General features: G+C 35.6%; 2 protein-coding genes across 2 annotated transcripts; both read right to left on the bottom strand.

The window, feature by feature from the left end:
- Positions 1 to 1,792: 1,792 nt before the first annotated feature.
- On the bottom strand, positions 1,793 to 4,555 carry LOC111011403 (protein MODIFYING WALL LIGNIN-1). The gene is made up of 3 exons (XM_022285138.2): positions 4,277 to 4,555; positions 2,981 to 3,183; positions 1,793 to 2,371 (listed from the first exon to the last, which is right to left on the bottom strand). The coding sequence occupies exons 1-3, from the start codon at positions 4,370 to 4,372 to the stop codon at positions 2,020 to 2,022; spliced, it is 651 nt and encodes a 216-aa protein (XP_022140830.1). The 5' UTR covers positions 4,373 to 4,555; the 3' UTR covers positions 1,793 to 2,019.
- A 7,965-nt stretch (positions 4,556 to 12,520) lies between these two features.
- Positions 12,521 to 14,250, bottom strand: LOC111011585 (B3 domain-containing transcription factor VRN1-like). Its single transcript, XM_022285420.2, has 3 exons — positions 13,675 to 14,250; positions 13,070 to 13,211; positions 12,521 to 12,971 (listed from the first exon to the last, which is right to left on the bottom strand). The coding sequence occupies exons 1-3, from the start codon at positions 14,232 to 14,234 to the stop codon at positions 12,714 to 12,716; spliced, it is 960 nt and encodes a 319-aa protein (XP_022141112.2). The 5' UTR covers positions 14,235 to 14,250; the 3' UTR covers positions 12,521 to 12,713.
- Between the last annotated feature and the right edge of the window lie 841 nt (positions 14,251 to 15,091).

Here is a 15,091-nt window from a genome sequence, read left to right as displayed (position 1 = left end):
GTCAATTATCGTTGAGCTATACTCGCTTTGGCATATCTATTTGAATGGTTATGCCCCTCTTTCTAATTATTCCTCATGCAGCCATTTTCTTTGCATATTGAATACTATTGATGTATAGAATCTCCTTTATTTTAAGTAAAAATTTTAGTGGATGGAAGGTGGATACTCTTGAAAGGAGAAAATTAGAAGTTTTCTTTTTCAGAATATTAGGTTCCAAATATAGGGGTGAAAATACACGACTTTTTAAGAAAATTTAAATGCCTTAACTATTTAGTTAGGTTCATGTAGACATAATTGAGCTAATTGCTTCATCCTACTTATATTATTTATTTTTATTTTGAATTATTATTTTAATGATAATCTCAATTATTTAGTTTCAGTAAATATAATCTACATTAATGTTATGTATTAAGAATTTACATCAAATTCATAATTATGCAAAATATATATATATATATATATATATATATATATATATATATATATATATAAAGAAGTCAAATCAGCATAAAGAAGTGAAAGGTAAAAGATTTTTATGAGAGACTATGAACACTAGCATTTAAATTTTGATTTACGAGGAAATGTGCAATATTTGATATACTAGATGAAAACAGATTTGGAAGATTATCGGTAAAAAAAATTTGTACATTTATCTTCGACTAGCCTTTTTTTCCAATATGAACATAGTTCTAGTAATCAAGGTACGTTATCAATTCCATTGAAATGTTGGAAAATTTTGCCATGTATTGTTGAACTAAAAAAACTATTTTTTTTAGATACAAATAGTTTTATTTTATATTTTATATAGCTTAAATAAATTTTAGTTGATTAATTTCAAAAGTCCTAATTATCTTAAAATGAGTAGCCCCTAAATTACTTCTGCAAAGAAATTACTTATGTCATCAAACATTTTTTTCAAATAACATTTATACAATTAATACTCTTACGTCACTCTGGTGAAATATTTCACAAATCCTTGCATTTTAGAAAATTTCCTAGAATTAACTTATGTATTAATCCTAGGGGTGTAACTCGGTTCGTTTGTACGAAAACCGACCCGACTCAAAATTAGTCAGTTTATGTTCATGCTGGTCGGGTTTTTTTTTCTCCTTTTTTATTCTTCTTTGAAAATCTAAACTCTAGAATCTATCAACAAATCTTGAACCATGCCAGTTTGAAGAAAAAATACTTTCTTTATTTGAAAATCTACTGGTAGATGTTGCAAACCCAAATATACAAATTTAAAAAAAAAAAAAGAAAACTTTTTCTCCTTTCTATCTTCATCTTTGAAATCCAACAAATCTTGCAAACCCGAATATGCAAATTCGAAGGAAAAAAATCTTACTCTCCTCTATTTCTTCTTTGAAAATCCAACGGATGTTGCAATGCAAATATGCAAATTTTTTAAAATAAAATCTATTAATTGTATCACCAAAAGTGACTTGAGCGGGACAAAAATTTATGATTTCTTTTTTTCAGTAGGTATGATTTTATTCTGTCTAAGGGATCAAGTATCAATACATTTTCTAATAGTATGATTTTCTAAAATTATAATTATAGAAAATAAAAAATATATATTTACATGTAAAGAGTATTATCAGTATGTTTCATTATAGAAAAAATATATAAATATTTTATCCCAATAATCAAATCCAACATTCTTCTATACTCAAAAAAAAAAAAATCCGACATTCTTCAACTACTCTGCAAGTCATGTGGGCCTCATCTCAGTAATCAAGTCGAAGGTTTTATTCGAGTAAAGCCAAAAAAGAAAAGTAAAAAAAAAATCAAATCAAATCAACGGTGGATATACATTTTATTACATTACAACTAATTTGCTTCCGTCGGATGAAAGGGAAACAAATTTCAATTCAGTTCCTCTATGAGAGAGCCTATACATGTTCAAACGGCTACTTTCTATAAGACCCAACATATTTGATCACCTTCAATGCGTGGTTTCAAAAATACAGTAATCCAGCAATATGAGTTACATGGTTTGCCCGAACGGGTGCGTACTGGTCATGTGTACTGTCGTCTCATATACGTGTCTTCGTGAACGAAAACGGGGTCTCCAGATCTCTGTTGAGGAGGAGGAGGGGGAGGGAATTGAGGCTGCCCCATTGCAATGTTTGCTTGAGGAGGAACTGAAGGATTGCCCCACACTGTAGGATTATTTTTTGCAGAGTTCAATATGAGGTAATAGAACAGTCCCAGCACTATACTTGCAGTGGCCAAAATGGTCGCGACAGCAAAAACCCCCGGTTTCAGAACGTAGCACTCGTAGTAACCGAAATAGTAGCTTTCTTCACCGCGTCGGTCATTCAGCGCAGCACCGGTGAGCAACAGGAGGAATGCTATGATGAACGTAAACCTGCAGAAAAAATTAAGTTAATGGTACAGAGAAGGAAGTATCTGGTTGCTCAAAGCCTCAAACTTGAGTTTTCCCACAAACACGAATCCACAATGGAGGAGTACACAGTACAAGGAAAATCTCTGTTCATTCAATTTCAAGAAAGGAACTTAAGGTATCGATCTTTCTTTTAGTTGTTGGATTAAATCAATCAAAAGATTTTGCCAAGAACAATGGTTCAATCCTTTCCTCTGTGATGATTGAGGTTAGGGAAGTCTCTTCTCCAGGCCAAGATTTTCGATAAACCTAACGGTCATAACTTTCATAATTTTAACAATGCAGAGAACAAAAACAGCGGAACCGTCTAAAAGCTAACATAAAGAAGGTTATGTAATAACGAACAATGTCATAACAGAAATTCAGACCATAGAGAACCTGACGAGAATTCGAAATAACTAATTAAGTCAACCCCAATACAAGAGCAGATAGTATTTGACAGTAATGCAACCTTCAATTCGACCAAGAGTAAGGTTCCTTCAAATTCATATAATATCTCTCATGATGTAATAGAAAGCATCAAACCATCAACTAAATGCAAACTCTGATGAGGAGAAAAGGGCCGAAAATTACCAGGAAATCACGAAGCAGACCACGGTTGTTCTCCATTTAGAAGCGGGAGGCCGAGGCCCCCGTATGCAACAAATGCAACCTGTCGAAACATTTATCGTTAACTGAGCAACCAAAAGTGATAGAGCTGCTGCCAAACCAAGCCCCAACGCTGGACTCCGGGGATATGTGCACGTATTAGGAGTGACTTGAATAACTTGACTAAGCTGCCAAATGAAAAGCCAACTTATCAAACTTTGTCCGTGGGATCGTAGCATTCGAAAGAAATGTTTTTTCTAATGAGAAACCGCTATTTCATTTAGAGAAATGAACAAAATATATGAGGCATAAAAAAAAACAGCCCAACTAAAGGACACCACCTAGAAACAGAGTCTCTCGTCCAGAAGAATTTGAAATCAACATCAACATAGATCAAGGAAAGAAGAAAAAAGCCAATGATGATTAAGATCATTAGATTAGAAACTAAGTCTAAACTGCAAGGTTCTCATCTAATGATAAGATTAAAAAAAAAAGGTTGGGATTCATAATCATAAGACCAGTTAGGCTTAATTCTCTTAATGACATGAACAGAATTGGTAACTTAATAAAATGTGTGGGATTAAACGAACTTTTTCTTTTCTTTTAGTTGTAGGGACCATATTTAAAATGAGGAAAGTTTAAGAGAACAAAGACTATATTTTAACCAAAATTATCAGTAAATTTGTTTAATTATTTAAAATAAAAAATAAAAAACAAAATCATTATCAAACCGACTCTAGTTATTACTTGGATCACTTGCATGTAATTGGAAGTTTGGATCACTTGCAGGAAAAAACAAAAAGACAAAAGCAAAAATAATTTGCTTTATTTGATCCAAATCAGCATTCTCAATTATTGCTAATTAAATAAATTAATAAAAAAAAACAGTAGAACAAAATTTGACATAATTTCCCCCAATACATCAGTCAAATCAGCATTCTCATTTGTTTTCTGATATAAATGAGAAAAAAAAAATTTAAAAAGGAAGAAGAAGATCGATTCAGAGTAGAGCTTGGGAAACAAGTAAAGATAAAAAGAAGCGGCCAAAAAAAACAAAGCCATAAATCTGTGTTTTTAATTCACCAACAACTTTTTTCAATCAGAACTTCAAATTACACCATAAAAATCTCTGTTCATAAGCACAACTTTCAGCAACCTTTTCCTTCACTTTCTTTTACACAAATTTTCTCATCAACCAAACAGAAAATCAACCGAAGAAATATCAGACAATCAATCTCAGAAAAACGAACATAAATCTAAGTAAAGAAGAAGCATCTTCACCTTGATCCGCGTGCCCTCAGCGGCGAATCCAGTGGCGACCACCAAAAGCCCCAAAAAAGCAACCACAGAGCAGACCGCCACAGCCTTCCTCTCCATCTTCGCCGCCGTCGACGGCCTCTGACGATTCTCGGGGAGAAAGAACCGTCGAGATTTGATGAAACTTCGAGGTTAAGGTCGAGATTTCGGTGGGCGAGGAAACCGTGGTACAGTCGTAAAGAAGTTAGTTGTGAAGAAAATGGCAGGTGCTGAAATTTGACGTCGCGTCTGAGAAGGGCTTTGGACTCGATCGGGAATCGGGATGATGTGGCGGTCATACGACGTCGTATTTGCCTTGATGGCTGCGCTGAGCCGCTGATGGGACGAGAAGTCCAAGTCGATTGCGAAATCAAAATTGACATTTGACTTCAAAAAAATAAAAATTTCAATTAAATAAATAAAAGGAAGTACTAGGTAATCATTTTACCTTCTTAAATAAATTGTTGTTTTGCCCTAAAAAGAGTTGTTTTAAATTAATTGTTATTCAAAATTAATACCAAAAGGAAACGGAAAAAAAAAAACAAATTCGTTCAGTAGGAATCAATTTTAGCCCCAAATTTTGGTTGGATTATAAATTTGTTTTTTTTTTTAATCTGAATTCGTAAATGATTTAACCAACCAAATGATCCTAGCTAACAAATCTATAGAGCGATTGTGACGATTGATGCTGATTTCCTGAGATGTCATGGAAATATTTCGTATATCTTATTCTGGATAACTTAAACATAGAAGTCCAGCATGATACCATGTCGAATGCATTCTAATACTTTAAAACTTAATTTGAAAGCAAACATGTATGAATCAAGTAGAGTAAGAGAGCAATAATCTCGATGATATATTTTTGCTTGGGAGTGCGTGTCAAATTCTCACAAATAATTATGAAAATTGACTTAACTCGATTCAGGTTTCTTTTCCCTTTATGTAAGGAGGAGAGGGAGAGAGACAAAGAGGAAAGACAACCAATCGGGGGCATGGGATCCCTCTCGATATTTCGTTTCAAACGCCTACTGGGTGAGTTTGTCGATCCCCCAACTCAACATCGAAGTGGTCTCATGCGTGACCATCATGTTGTTAGTAGCAGCCATCGAGTTCGGATCTTGCTCCTCTTCAGTTTATAGTCGCACATCACCAATTCTTTTCCCGCGTAGGAAGGCAACAAAGTTTCATGAGACTGCAATGAAGTGGAGCAGCCATGACACGAAGTTCTCGCAGACTTGTTGAAGTAGTTCAACACATTATTGTACGTAGAACTGATTGTAGAACCAGGATTTCAGGTGCCCCAGACAAAAAAAAAGTATGGTCTTTGTGAGGAGAAAGAAGAGACACCTCTGTTTGCATTGTGAGTGGTCGGTGTGCTCAGCCTTCCTCTTCCCGTGCGCTCCACACTAATCTGATGCTCTTTGACCACCTACTTTAAATATTGACGTGTTCTCGCAAGATATTTTCATATGCCGCTATGCGGCGTCTCCTTATCAGTGACTCTTTTAGATAAATTGTACTTGATTTATTTTATGTGGTTAATATAATTAATAAAGTGCTAATCTTATACATCTATAAAATTAATTTTATGGCTGCGCTAACATAACAATTGAGAACATGCCACAAGAGTACTCTCTAACATTTATTCTTAAAAAAAAAAAAAAGAGTAATCTCTAACATTCATGTTTTCACTTGCGGTTGAGAAAAATTTAATATTGAAAAAAAAAAAAACTTAAATAATTTGATTTTGTCAAAATTGCTAAGCTAGTCAAAGTCTTTTTTTTACAACAATATGTTGGGTAGGGGATTTGAATTCATAATCTCTTGGTTTGAGATATAACTAGTCAAAGTCATTCTATAGTCTATAGAAAAATATTTAATCGATTTTTATAACATGTAATGTAAGTCTAACTCTCATTTCTATTTAATGTGGATGTTCATTTTTTTAAATAGTAAATATTTCTTTCTTATAATGTATTTTAAAAAAAAATCTAATTTTACTCCATCATTTCTTTTCACATAGAATAAATAATTAAAAATAATTTAGAGATGCTAGTCATTTTTATAATAATAAAGAGTTAATTGTTATTGTCTAAACTTATTGAATTTGTAGTAAAGAAAAAAAAACTTATTGAATTTGTTTTCTCCTTTTGAATCATGTGCTTTGTTATGAGATCCTCTCTTTTTTCTTTTTTTTTTAATATATTTACTTTGTAAAAAAAATTTATCTCAACTGCTTAAATTACATCTCTATTTTAACGTATTATACTGCTTAAAAAAAAGAAGCATTATTTAAAAAATAAAAGCTCTATTTAAATTCCCACATTCGAAAGTGACTTATTCGTTCTTAGTGGGTCCTCAATATCAACCTATTTAAATTCTCACATTTGAAAGTGACTTATTTATTCTTAATGGGTCCTCAGAATCAACCTACCAAGCAGTCATCAGCCATTACCATTTTGTAGATGGAAAAGTCATATTTATTGAAACTGAGAGTAAATAATATTTGGCTTATTTTTATTCAATAACACGTAGTCAATATATATACAAGTCTATGTACAGAGGAATAAACTGTACAACTAATACCCAACTAACTAGGACAAAATTACAATATAGTCCTAATACTCCCCTCAAGATGGACAATGAAGATTAACAATGCCCATCTTGGACAACAAAACAGAAAACGATGAGAAAGGTAAGGCCTTAGTGAATATATCAACAAGCTGGAGATGAGTTCTGATGGGTAGAAGTTTAAGCGAACCATCAAGAACCTTGTCCCGCACAAAGTGGCAATCCAGCTCAATGTGTTTTGTACGTTCATGAAAAATCGGGTTGGTGGCAATATGTACAGCAGCAGTATTATCACAGAAAAGAACAGCAGGCGAAGACTCACGAATCTGCAAGTCACGAAGTAAAGACTGCACCCACACGATTTCACTAGCAGCAACAGCCATAGCCCTGTACTCCGCCTCAGCTGAAGAACGAGCAACAGTAGCCTGCTTTTTGGACTTCCAAGAGATAAGAGAAGTACCAAGAAATATACAAAAACCTGAAACAGAACGACGGGAGTCTAAACAAGCACCCCAGTCAGAATCAGTGAACGCACGTATATGAAAAGAGGTAGTAGGTTGAAGCAAAATGCCTTGACCAGAAGTTCCTTTCAAATAACGCAACAGATAGTAAGCAGCATTCAAGTGTGACTGACAAGGACGAGCCACATATTGACTCAATTTATGCACAGCAAAAGTAATGTCAGGCCGAGATACTGTAAGATAAAGAAGTCGCCCAATTAAACGACGATAAGAAGTAGAATCAGCAAGCACAGCACCATCATCAGCACATAAACGAACATTCGGATCCATAGGGACCAAAGCATGCCTACAACCGAGGAAACCAGTGTCTTCAAGAATATGAAGAACATAGTTGCGCTGAGAAAGAAAAATGCCTTGAGCAGAACGCGCTAATTCCAATCCGAGGAAATATCGAAGGGATCCCAGATCCTTTAACCGAAAGGTAGCATCAAGATGCTTCTTAAGAACAACAATATCAGATGCGGAAGCTTCAGTAATGATTATATCATCCACATAAACTAGAAGCGCGATAAAACGACGACCTTGACCACGAACAAACAAAGAATAATCAGACTTTGTTTGAACAAAACCCAAAACAAGCAAAGCATGTGAAAACTTATCAAACCATTGACGAGAGGCATGTTTTAATCCATATATGGATTTGTGAAGTTTACAAACAAGGCGCTCCCCCTGAGAAGCAACCATAGAATGCTTATAACCGAGAGGGATATCCATGTAAACATCTTCAAAAAGATCTCCATGTAGAAACGCATTGTTAACATCAAGTTGAACTAGGGGCCAATTAAAAGAAATAGCCATTGTCAAAATAACTTTTACAGTAACCAATTTGGCAACCGGAGAGAAAGTTTCGATATAATCCAACCCTTCCTGTTGAGTATATCCTTTTGCGACAAGGCGCGCCTTATACCGTTCAATAGTCCCATCAGATTTATGCTTTATCTTATACACCCATTTACAGCCAATATTATGAGAATGAGAAGGCAATGGAACAACAGTCCATGTTTTGTTTGCTTCCATAGCTTGCAATTCAGCATGCATAGCCTCACGCCAATGAGCATGAGGAACCGCTTGATGATAAAATTGGGGTTCAGTATGTAAGGAAACATTCAGGGCAAAAGACCTATAGGTAGGAGAAAGGCTATTATATGAAATAAAATGGTGTAGAGGATGGCTAGTAGAAGACTGTGGTATAGGCTCAGCATTAAGAAGACTACAATGATAGTCTTTCAAGTATGTTGGCGGCTTGATAGATCTTGAAGACCGACGAGGCACAACTAAACTGGAAGAAACCGGGACATTAGCACCAGGGATGGAAGGCAAATCAGTAGCTACAATAGACGATTCTCCTGTATTAACAACATCAACAGTGGAGGCCTCGATTGGAGCAGAACCATTCGGTGATAAAACACCAGTACCACCATCACAAACACCAATATCAGGAGAAACATCAGGGATAACAGGAGATGCATCAGATGAAGAACCAACCGAGGTTATAGGACCTTGCCCAGAAAAATCAAACGACTTGGGAAGAACCAAGTGAGGAAAAGGGTCCTCTATGTCAGTATGAAGATTAACTTCATGGAAAGGGAAAATATGTTCATATAAAGTGACATCCCTTGAGATAAAAAACTTCTTCTGAACTATATCAAATAAACGGAAAGCCTTCATCCCTGGAGGATAACCAACAAATATAGCAGGAGTGGCTCGTGGACAAAACTTAGAATGTCCTGACGAGAGTGTGGAAGCAAAACATAAGGATCCAAACACTCGAAGATGAGAATAATCAGGATCTTTATGAAATAGACGATGATAAGGAGTCTGCCAAGAAATAAAAGGTGATGGAGTCCGATTGATTAAAAAAGCTGCTGTCAAAATACAATCACCCCAAAAAGAAAGAGGCACTCTAGACTGAAAATACAATGATCGAGCCACATTGAGCAAGTGCTGATGTTTTCTTTCAACAACCGAGTTCTGTTCAGGGCGAGCAACACAAGAAAATTGATGTATGACGTCCTTAGAAGCAAAAAACTCAGTAAACGAAAGTTCTGGAGCATTATCCGACCGAAACTGCTTGATAGTAGCACCAAATTGATTTTCAACATATTTAAAAAACTGGGGAATGAGCCTAAGAACGTCAGACTTTTGCCTCAACATAAAAATCCATGTGTATCGAGAATGATCATCAACTAAGGTGAGAAAATACTTATAACCAGAATATGTAGGCTCACGAAATGGCCCCCAAATATCACAATGAAGTAAATCAAAAGGCATATCAGCTATATGATTGTGAGCATGAAAAGATAACTGTTTCTGCTTTGATAAAGGACAAATAACACATGATCGCAGAGAAGAAACACGAGAAGCATCAATAGGTAAGATATCCTTTAATGCTAACATGTGATTATCAGAAGGGTGGCCAAGTCTATCATGCCACTTACTAAAATCAGAAACAGAATTTACACTACAGACAGGCAACAAATCATGTTGTAGCAAATTGGAATGAGCAAACCGAGAAGCATCTGCACGCAGAAGATATAAACCATTCCAGAGCTCAGCCTTGCCAATCGTCTTCAAAGAGGACTTGGCCTGGATGAGACATGTATTAGCATTAAACTGAACATTAACATCCAAGTTAGCAGCCAAGGCACTCACAGAGAGCAGGTTGAACCGAAAAGAAGGTATATACAACACTCTCTTAAGAGTAATGTGTTGATTAATCTGAATATCTCCAATAAACTCAACATTAATCCGAGAATTATTTGGCAAAGTGACTGAAATACTAGATATAGGCAGCAGAGAAGTAAACATATCACGAGAAAAACAGATATGCGATGATGCCCCTGAGTCAAGAACCCAACAATAAGACCAAGGAACTTGATTAACAAGGGAGCAAGTACCTGCCACATGACTGGAAGAAGAGGCACCAGAATCGGATGTTGGCTTCATGGATGCCAAATGAGACTGCAGAAAAGTCAAAAGCCCTTGGAATTGATCAGCATTGTAATTACTCAACGAATCAGCATTGGACGAAGAAGCAACTGAAGAAGTAGTTGCCGACTGATTTGTGGCATCGATGGGCGATTTCGAAGAAGAATTGGTACTCTTCGAAGTAGAACGAAAACCGGGAGGATAACCATGTAGTTTATAACATCTATCAACTGTGTGACCCTGGAGATGACAGTGAGTACAATAAGGCCTCTCTTTTCGGCGAGGTTGTGACGAAGCACGAGTATTGTTCGAAGAGGCTGAGGTGCGCGCCAAAAAGGCTGCAGGAATTGAAGAAGCAAAAGCAGATGAAGCAGTAGCAAGAGAAGTTCGTTGTTCAACCTCTTGAGCAACCAACGAAAAAGCACGATTAATAGTCGGTTCAGGCTCCATGAGCAAGAGTTGAGCACGAACCTGATTAAACGACTCATTTAAGCCCATCAAGAAAGCCATGACATACTCGGTTTGAAAGTAATTGATCAAATGTTTGACGCCGCCGCAAGTACACCGTCCACATGAACAAGGACGATATGAATCAAGTTCGTTCCACAGCGTCTTCAATTTCGTGTAATACGCGCTCAGAGATAGTTGATCTTGAGACAGATTGGATAATTCACGCCGCAATTGAAAAATTCGAGGCCTATTCTTGCGTTGATAGCGCTCTTGAAGATCAAGCCAGATCTCCCTAGCCGAATCGGAAAACAATACGCTCGCAGAAATTTCTTTAGAAAGAGAATTAAGGAGCCAAGCAATTACAACATTGTTGCAGATCTTCCAAGAATTGAGTTGAGCACCAGAAGGACGAGGAAGCGATCCATCGACGAAACCTAACTTGTTCTTCACAGTGAGTGCAATCAGCATAGACCGACTCCATGAGGTATAATTGTTCTCATTTAAAAGATCAGAAACAAGAACAAGACTGGTATTATCCGAGTGATGAAGATAATATGGATTGGAATAATTCTCAAGAACAGAAATACCGTCACCGACATTTGTAGACGAAGAATTTCCTGCATCTGTCGAAGAAGTATCAAGCGGAGGAACAATGGTTTCGTCAACCATGGCGGTGGGAAGTGGAACCTCTCAGAGAAAATCTGATACCATATTGAAACTGAGAGTAAATAATATTTGGCTTATTTTTATTCAATAACACGTAGCCAATATATATACAAGTGTAGGAATAAACTGTACAACTAATACCCAACTAACTAGGACAAAATTACAATATAGTCCTAATAATATTCGTCCTTCAAAATTTTAATTTTATTAAATAATTACAATATTTAGAGAAATAACTATATTTGTTGAATTATACTGGGGAGATATGCATTGAGGTATAAACAAAAATAATAATAAATTTGTCACATATTTAATAGTATTAAAGAAGAATTTGTCAAATACTATTAAACTTTGAGCTCCTTAAAATTAAGGAGGAACTTTTTCTTAATTCCATTAAATATTTAACCATTAAGAGAGAAATATTTAATCAAAAAAATAATGAGTTTTCGAATATTTAATGGTATTTAAGGGTAAGTTTTTCTTTTTCCCGTTAATTAAAGTTTTTAGTATCAGCATTAGTTGTAAGCAAAAAAATTATTCAAATTTTAATGTCTTTCTCATGTATTTCCAAAATAAAAACGGCTCTAAATTTTGTTTTGGCCAAATTTATGCACTTTTTCTAGTAAATTTTATTTTGTAGGTGGCATTTGAACATTTTTATAACTAAACTGAAATTGATTTTGTTGATTGAATTTAAGATGTTAATGATCCATCATTTTTTAAATCAATCAAATAAGTATACTAAAGTTATTTTGAAATCATAAAAAAAAGGTATATTAGAATTTCATTTGATTAATTTTTTTAACATGTGGAAGTGAGAGTTTGTCTCTTGTTTTTTAGTCAAAGTTATATATCTTAATTAGTTGAATTATGTTCAAGTTTGATATTTATTTTTGTTTGATCTACTCACTCCTTTAAACGTCACTCCATTTGAATTACATATGAGATCATACAAGAAAGTAATTATAAAAAATTCAAAATAGAATTATTTACCTTTTTCCTTGTAAGAATCTGTCATCTGATTCTTGTTCGTGATAAAATGCCAACAATAACCATCTTGAGCACTATAGGTCGTACTACTGTGTCCGCGAGTTCTAAAAGTCAACAATAGAAACGAGAGAGGATGATACCAATTCTCGACAAGCAAATGCAGCCTCATCGGAGCAAAATACCCTAAATACCCTCCCCAAAACTATGCCTCCAGATCAGACCATGTGGTTTGTTCAAGTATTTACAGCCAAAACTACAAAATCAGTACACCACAAGTTCAAGTCACTTGGTTTGCTTCATTTTTCAGCTGAAGAAAACACAGTAAAATCCAGCACATTGATCCTGCTCCTCTCAACAAGCTCAAACACAATCACATCTCCAGCTCTCAGATTGTTTTCCCTTGAAAACTCCCTCCATCCTCTTCCCATTCTCTTCGACGTCCTTCCCGTACCGTAGCAGTAAATCTCCCATTTTCGCCCCTCGAAACCGGCCTGAAGTTCGATGATTTCGTCCTTGCTACTCAAATACTTGTTGGAAAAACTGGAAGGAATGTACTGCACAGAAAGCAAGTTTGAAAGATTGGCCAAACTGATATTGAGCAAAATTCATTTGCCAATGTACTAACTGCAGAGAAAGAGTATAGAAGCTTCACCACATAAGTTTTCTCTATGTTTCTCTTCTGCATGATCACCATGAATGAAGGATTCTTGGTCTTGAGCTTCTTGGTGGCTGCACGTATCGCCATCTCCTGTCCATCGGATGTTTTGATTCGGGTTTGAGAAGGCAGCTTTTGTCTGTAAACGAATAAAGATTTCTCATTAGCATTCGAGTTTCGTTCGAGTATTATACTCTTTTATAAACTGATATGCTAGTTTAACCATCAATTTTCGTCGGATACCAAATCAAATTAAACCAATGGAAAAAAATCATTAGATAATGAAACTAAGGTTCTAAGTCATCTCTGAAGTGCTTCTTGCATATATTTTATAAACCAAAGCTTATATATAGATGTAGGAAGATCTGTTTAGGGAATAAGTAGCCACTCTGACATCTTTTGTAAAAATACAGAGACAAAAGACTAATCTTAAAATAAGAAAAAGAGTAGATCGGAAGGATTCTAAATGAGAATTGACTAATTTCTTTGAAGGATCTATCTCGTGTCATTCCATGCCATAAGAACTTTGAATCACTCTCTGAGCTGAAACCACTTAGCTAAACAACAAAAAAAGTTATATGTAAGTTGAATGTAGAACTTACCTCGAATCATTTTTCTTCACATCAAAATCTTCCACCTTGTCATGCTCCTCAACTTTACACCTTTTGCTCTTTCTCTTGATCCCACAGCTAAGAATTTCCAACTTTCTTTTCGATTTCTTTCGAGTTCCTACATCATATGACTCCAATGAATTTTCAGACACATCATTCTCAAGCCTCGAACTACAAGAAGTTTTCTTTGGAGCATGTTCCCGATACGAACTTCCATCCTCGATGTGTCGATCGGAATAGCCACAAGAAGAAGAGATTGGAGCCACAGAATCACCAGATATTTGAACTGCATCTCCAAGATCCATTCCATCATCATGTGGATATTGGATCTCAGAAGTAGTTGTGTCAAAAATAAGAACTTGAAAGGTGGAATGTCCCCCATATCTGAAGACCAACAAGAAGCCACAATCTATGGAGTAATAATCAATAAACTTGCTCCAACCATCACAAAACCATATTTGGCCATTGGCTTTCTCCAACCCCACTTGCCAAACACCACCATTTGGCACAGTTATTAAAGCATTGGAAGATAATTCTTGGCCAAACATCATAACAAAATTTTTGGGCATCTCCTGTAGGAAGAGAGATTCATATTCAGATTTTATTTGAAAACAAAAAACTGTAAATCAAATTGCTTTGTTTCCAGAATCAAATTGTCTGAGGTTCTGAGGGTCAGTCCAGTTGGCAAGAGTTCAGAATTTAGAGATCTCAAGGTTCAAATCTTCCAATGAGCTTAATACCAAAAGTCTTTGGTGTTTCTCAGGTCCGAACCTAGTGGCGGGCGTGGATCCCCGAGTAGGTGAGTTGACTCCCAGGTATAAAAAGAAAAAAAAAATCGAATTGCTTGTGAGACAAGTCAAAAGGTTACTTAAGAAATCCTCAAATCAAGCCTAAAACTTACCTACATTGTTCTATGAAACCAAGTCATCATGTCATGAGTAATAAGAGCAACAAAATCCACATTATACAGACTACAGGGGCAGAGCAAAGAAGGATTTTTTTATTTATTTTTTTTTTTTTTGTTAATGAGGAACCCAACTTTTCATTGAGAAAAATCATTTAAAAAAAAAAGTTAGAACATAAAATCTTGTCCCTCCCTTTGAAAATTTTCTGTCTCCGCCCTGATTTCTGCATCGTTTGTGAGAGAGTGAAAAAAAAAAAGAAACAGAAAAAGTTAAAGCAATCGAAACAGAGCCTAAACAAAATACCAAAGCGATCAAAAGATGTTTTGAAACAATGAAAACGGAAACTTTCTCTGGAACCAAACAGGAAACTAAGGATTTCGATGAAATAAAATGAGGGGAAAATCACCATTACCAGCTTTTTGTCCCGAATGGAAGAGGGGAATATTATCCTGAAAAAATGCGACGGCCGGTTCGTTCTCGCCGGTGAAGGAAGATTCCGGCGC

This window comes from Momordica charantia (assembly GCF_013281855.1).
Source record: "Momordica charantia cultivar OHB3-1 chromosome 10 unlocalized genomic scaffold, Mcharantia_2.0 BLBB01000010.1, whole genome shotgun sequence".
NCBI classification, from domain to species: Eukaryota; Viridiplantae; Streptophyta; class Magnoliopsida; order Cucurbitales; family Cucurbitaceae; genus Momordica; species Momordica charantia.
This window is presented reverse-complemented; position numbering and strand designations above follow the sequence as displayed.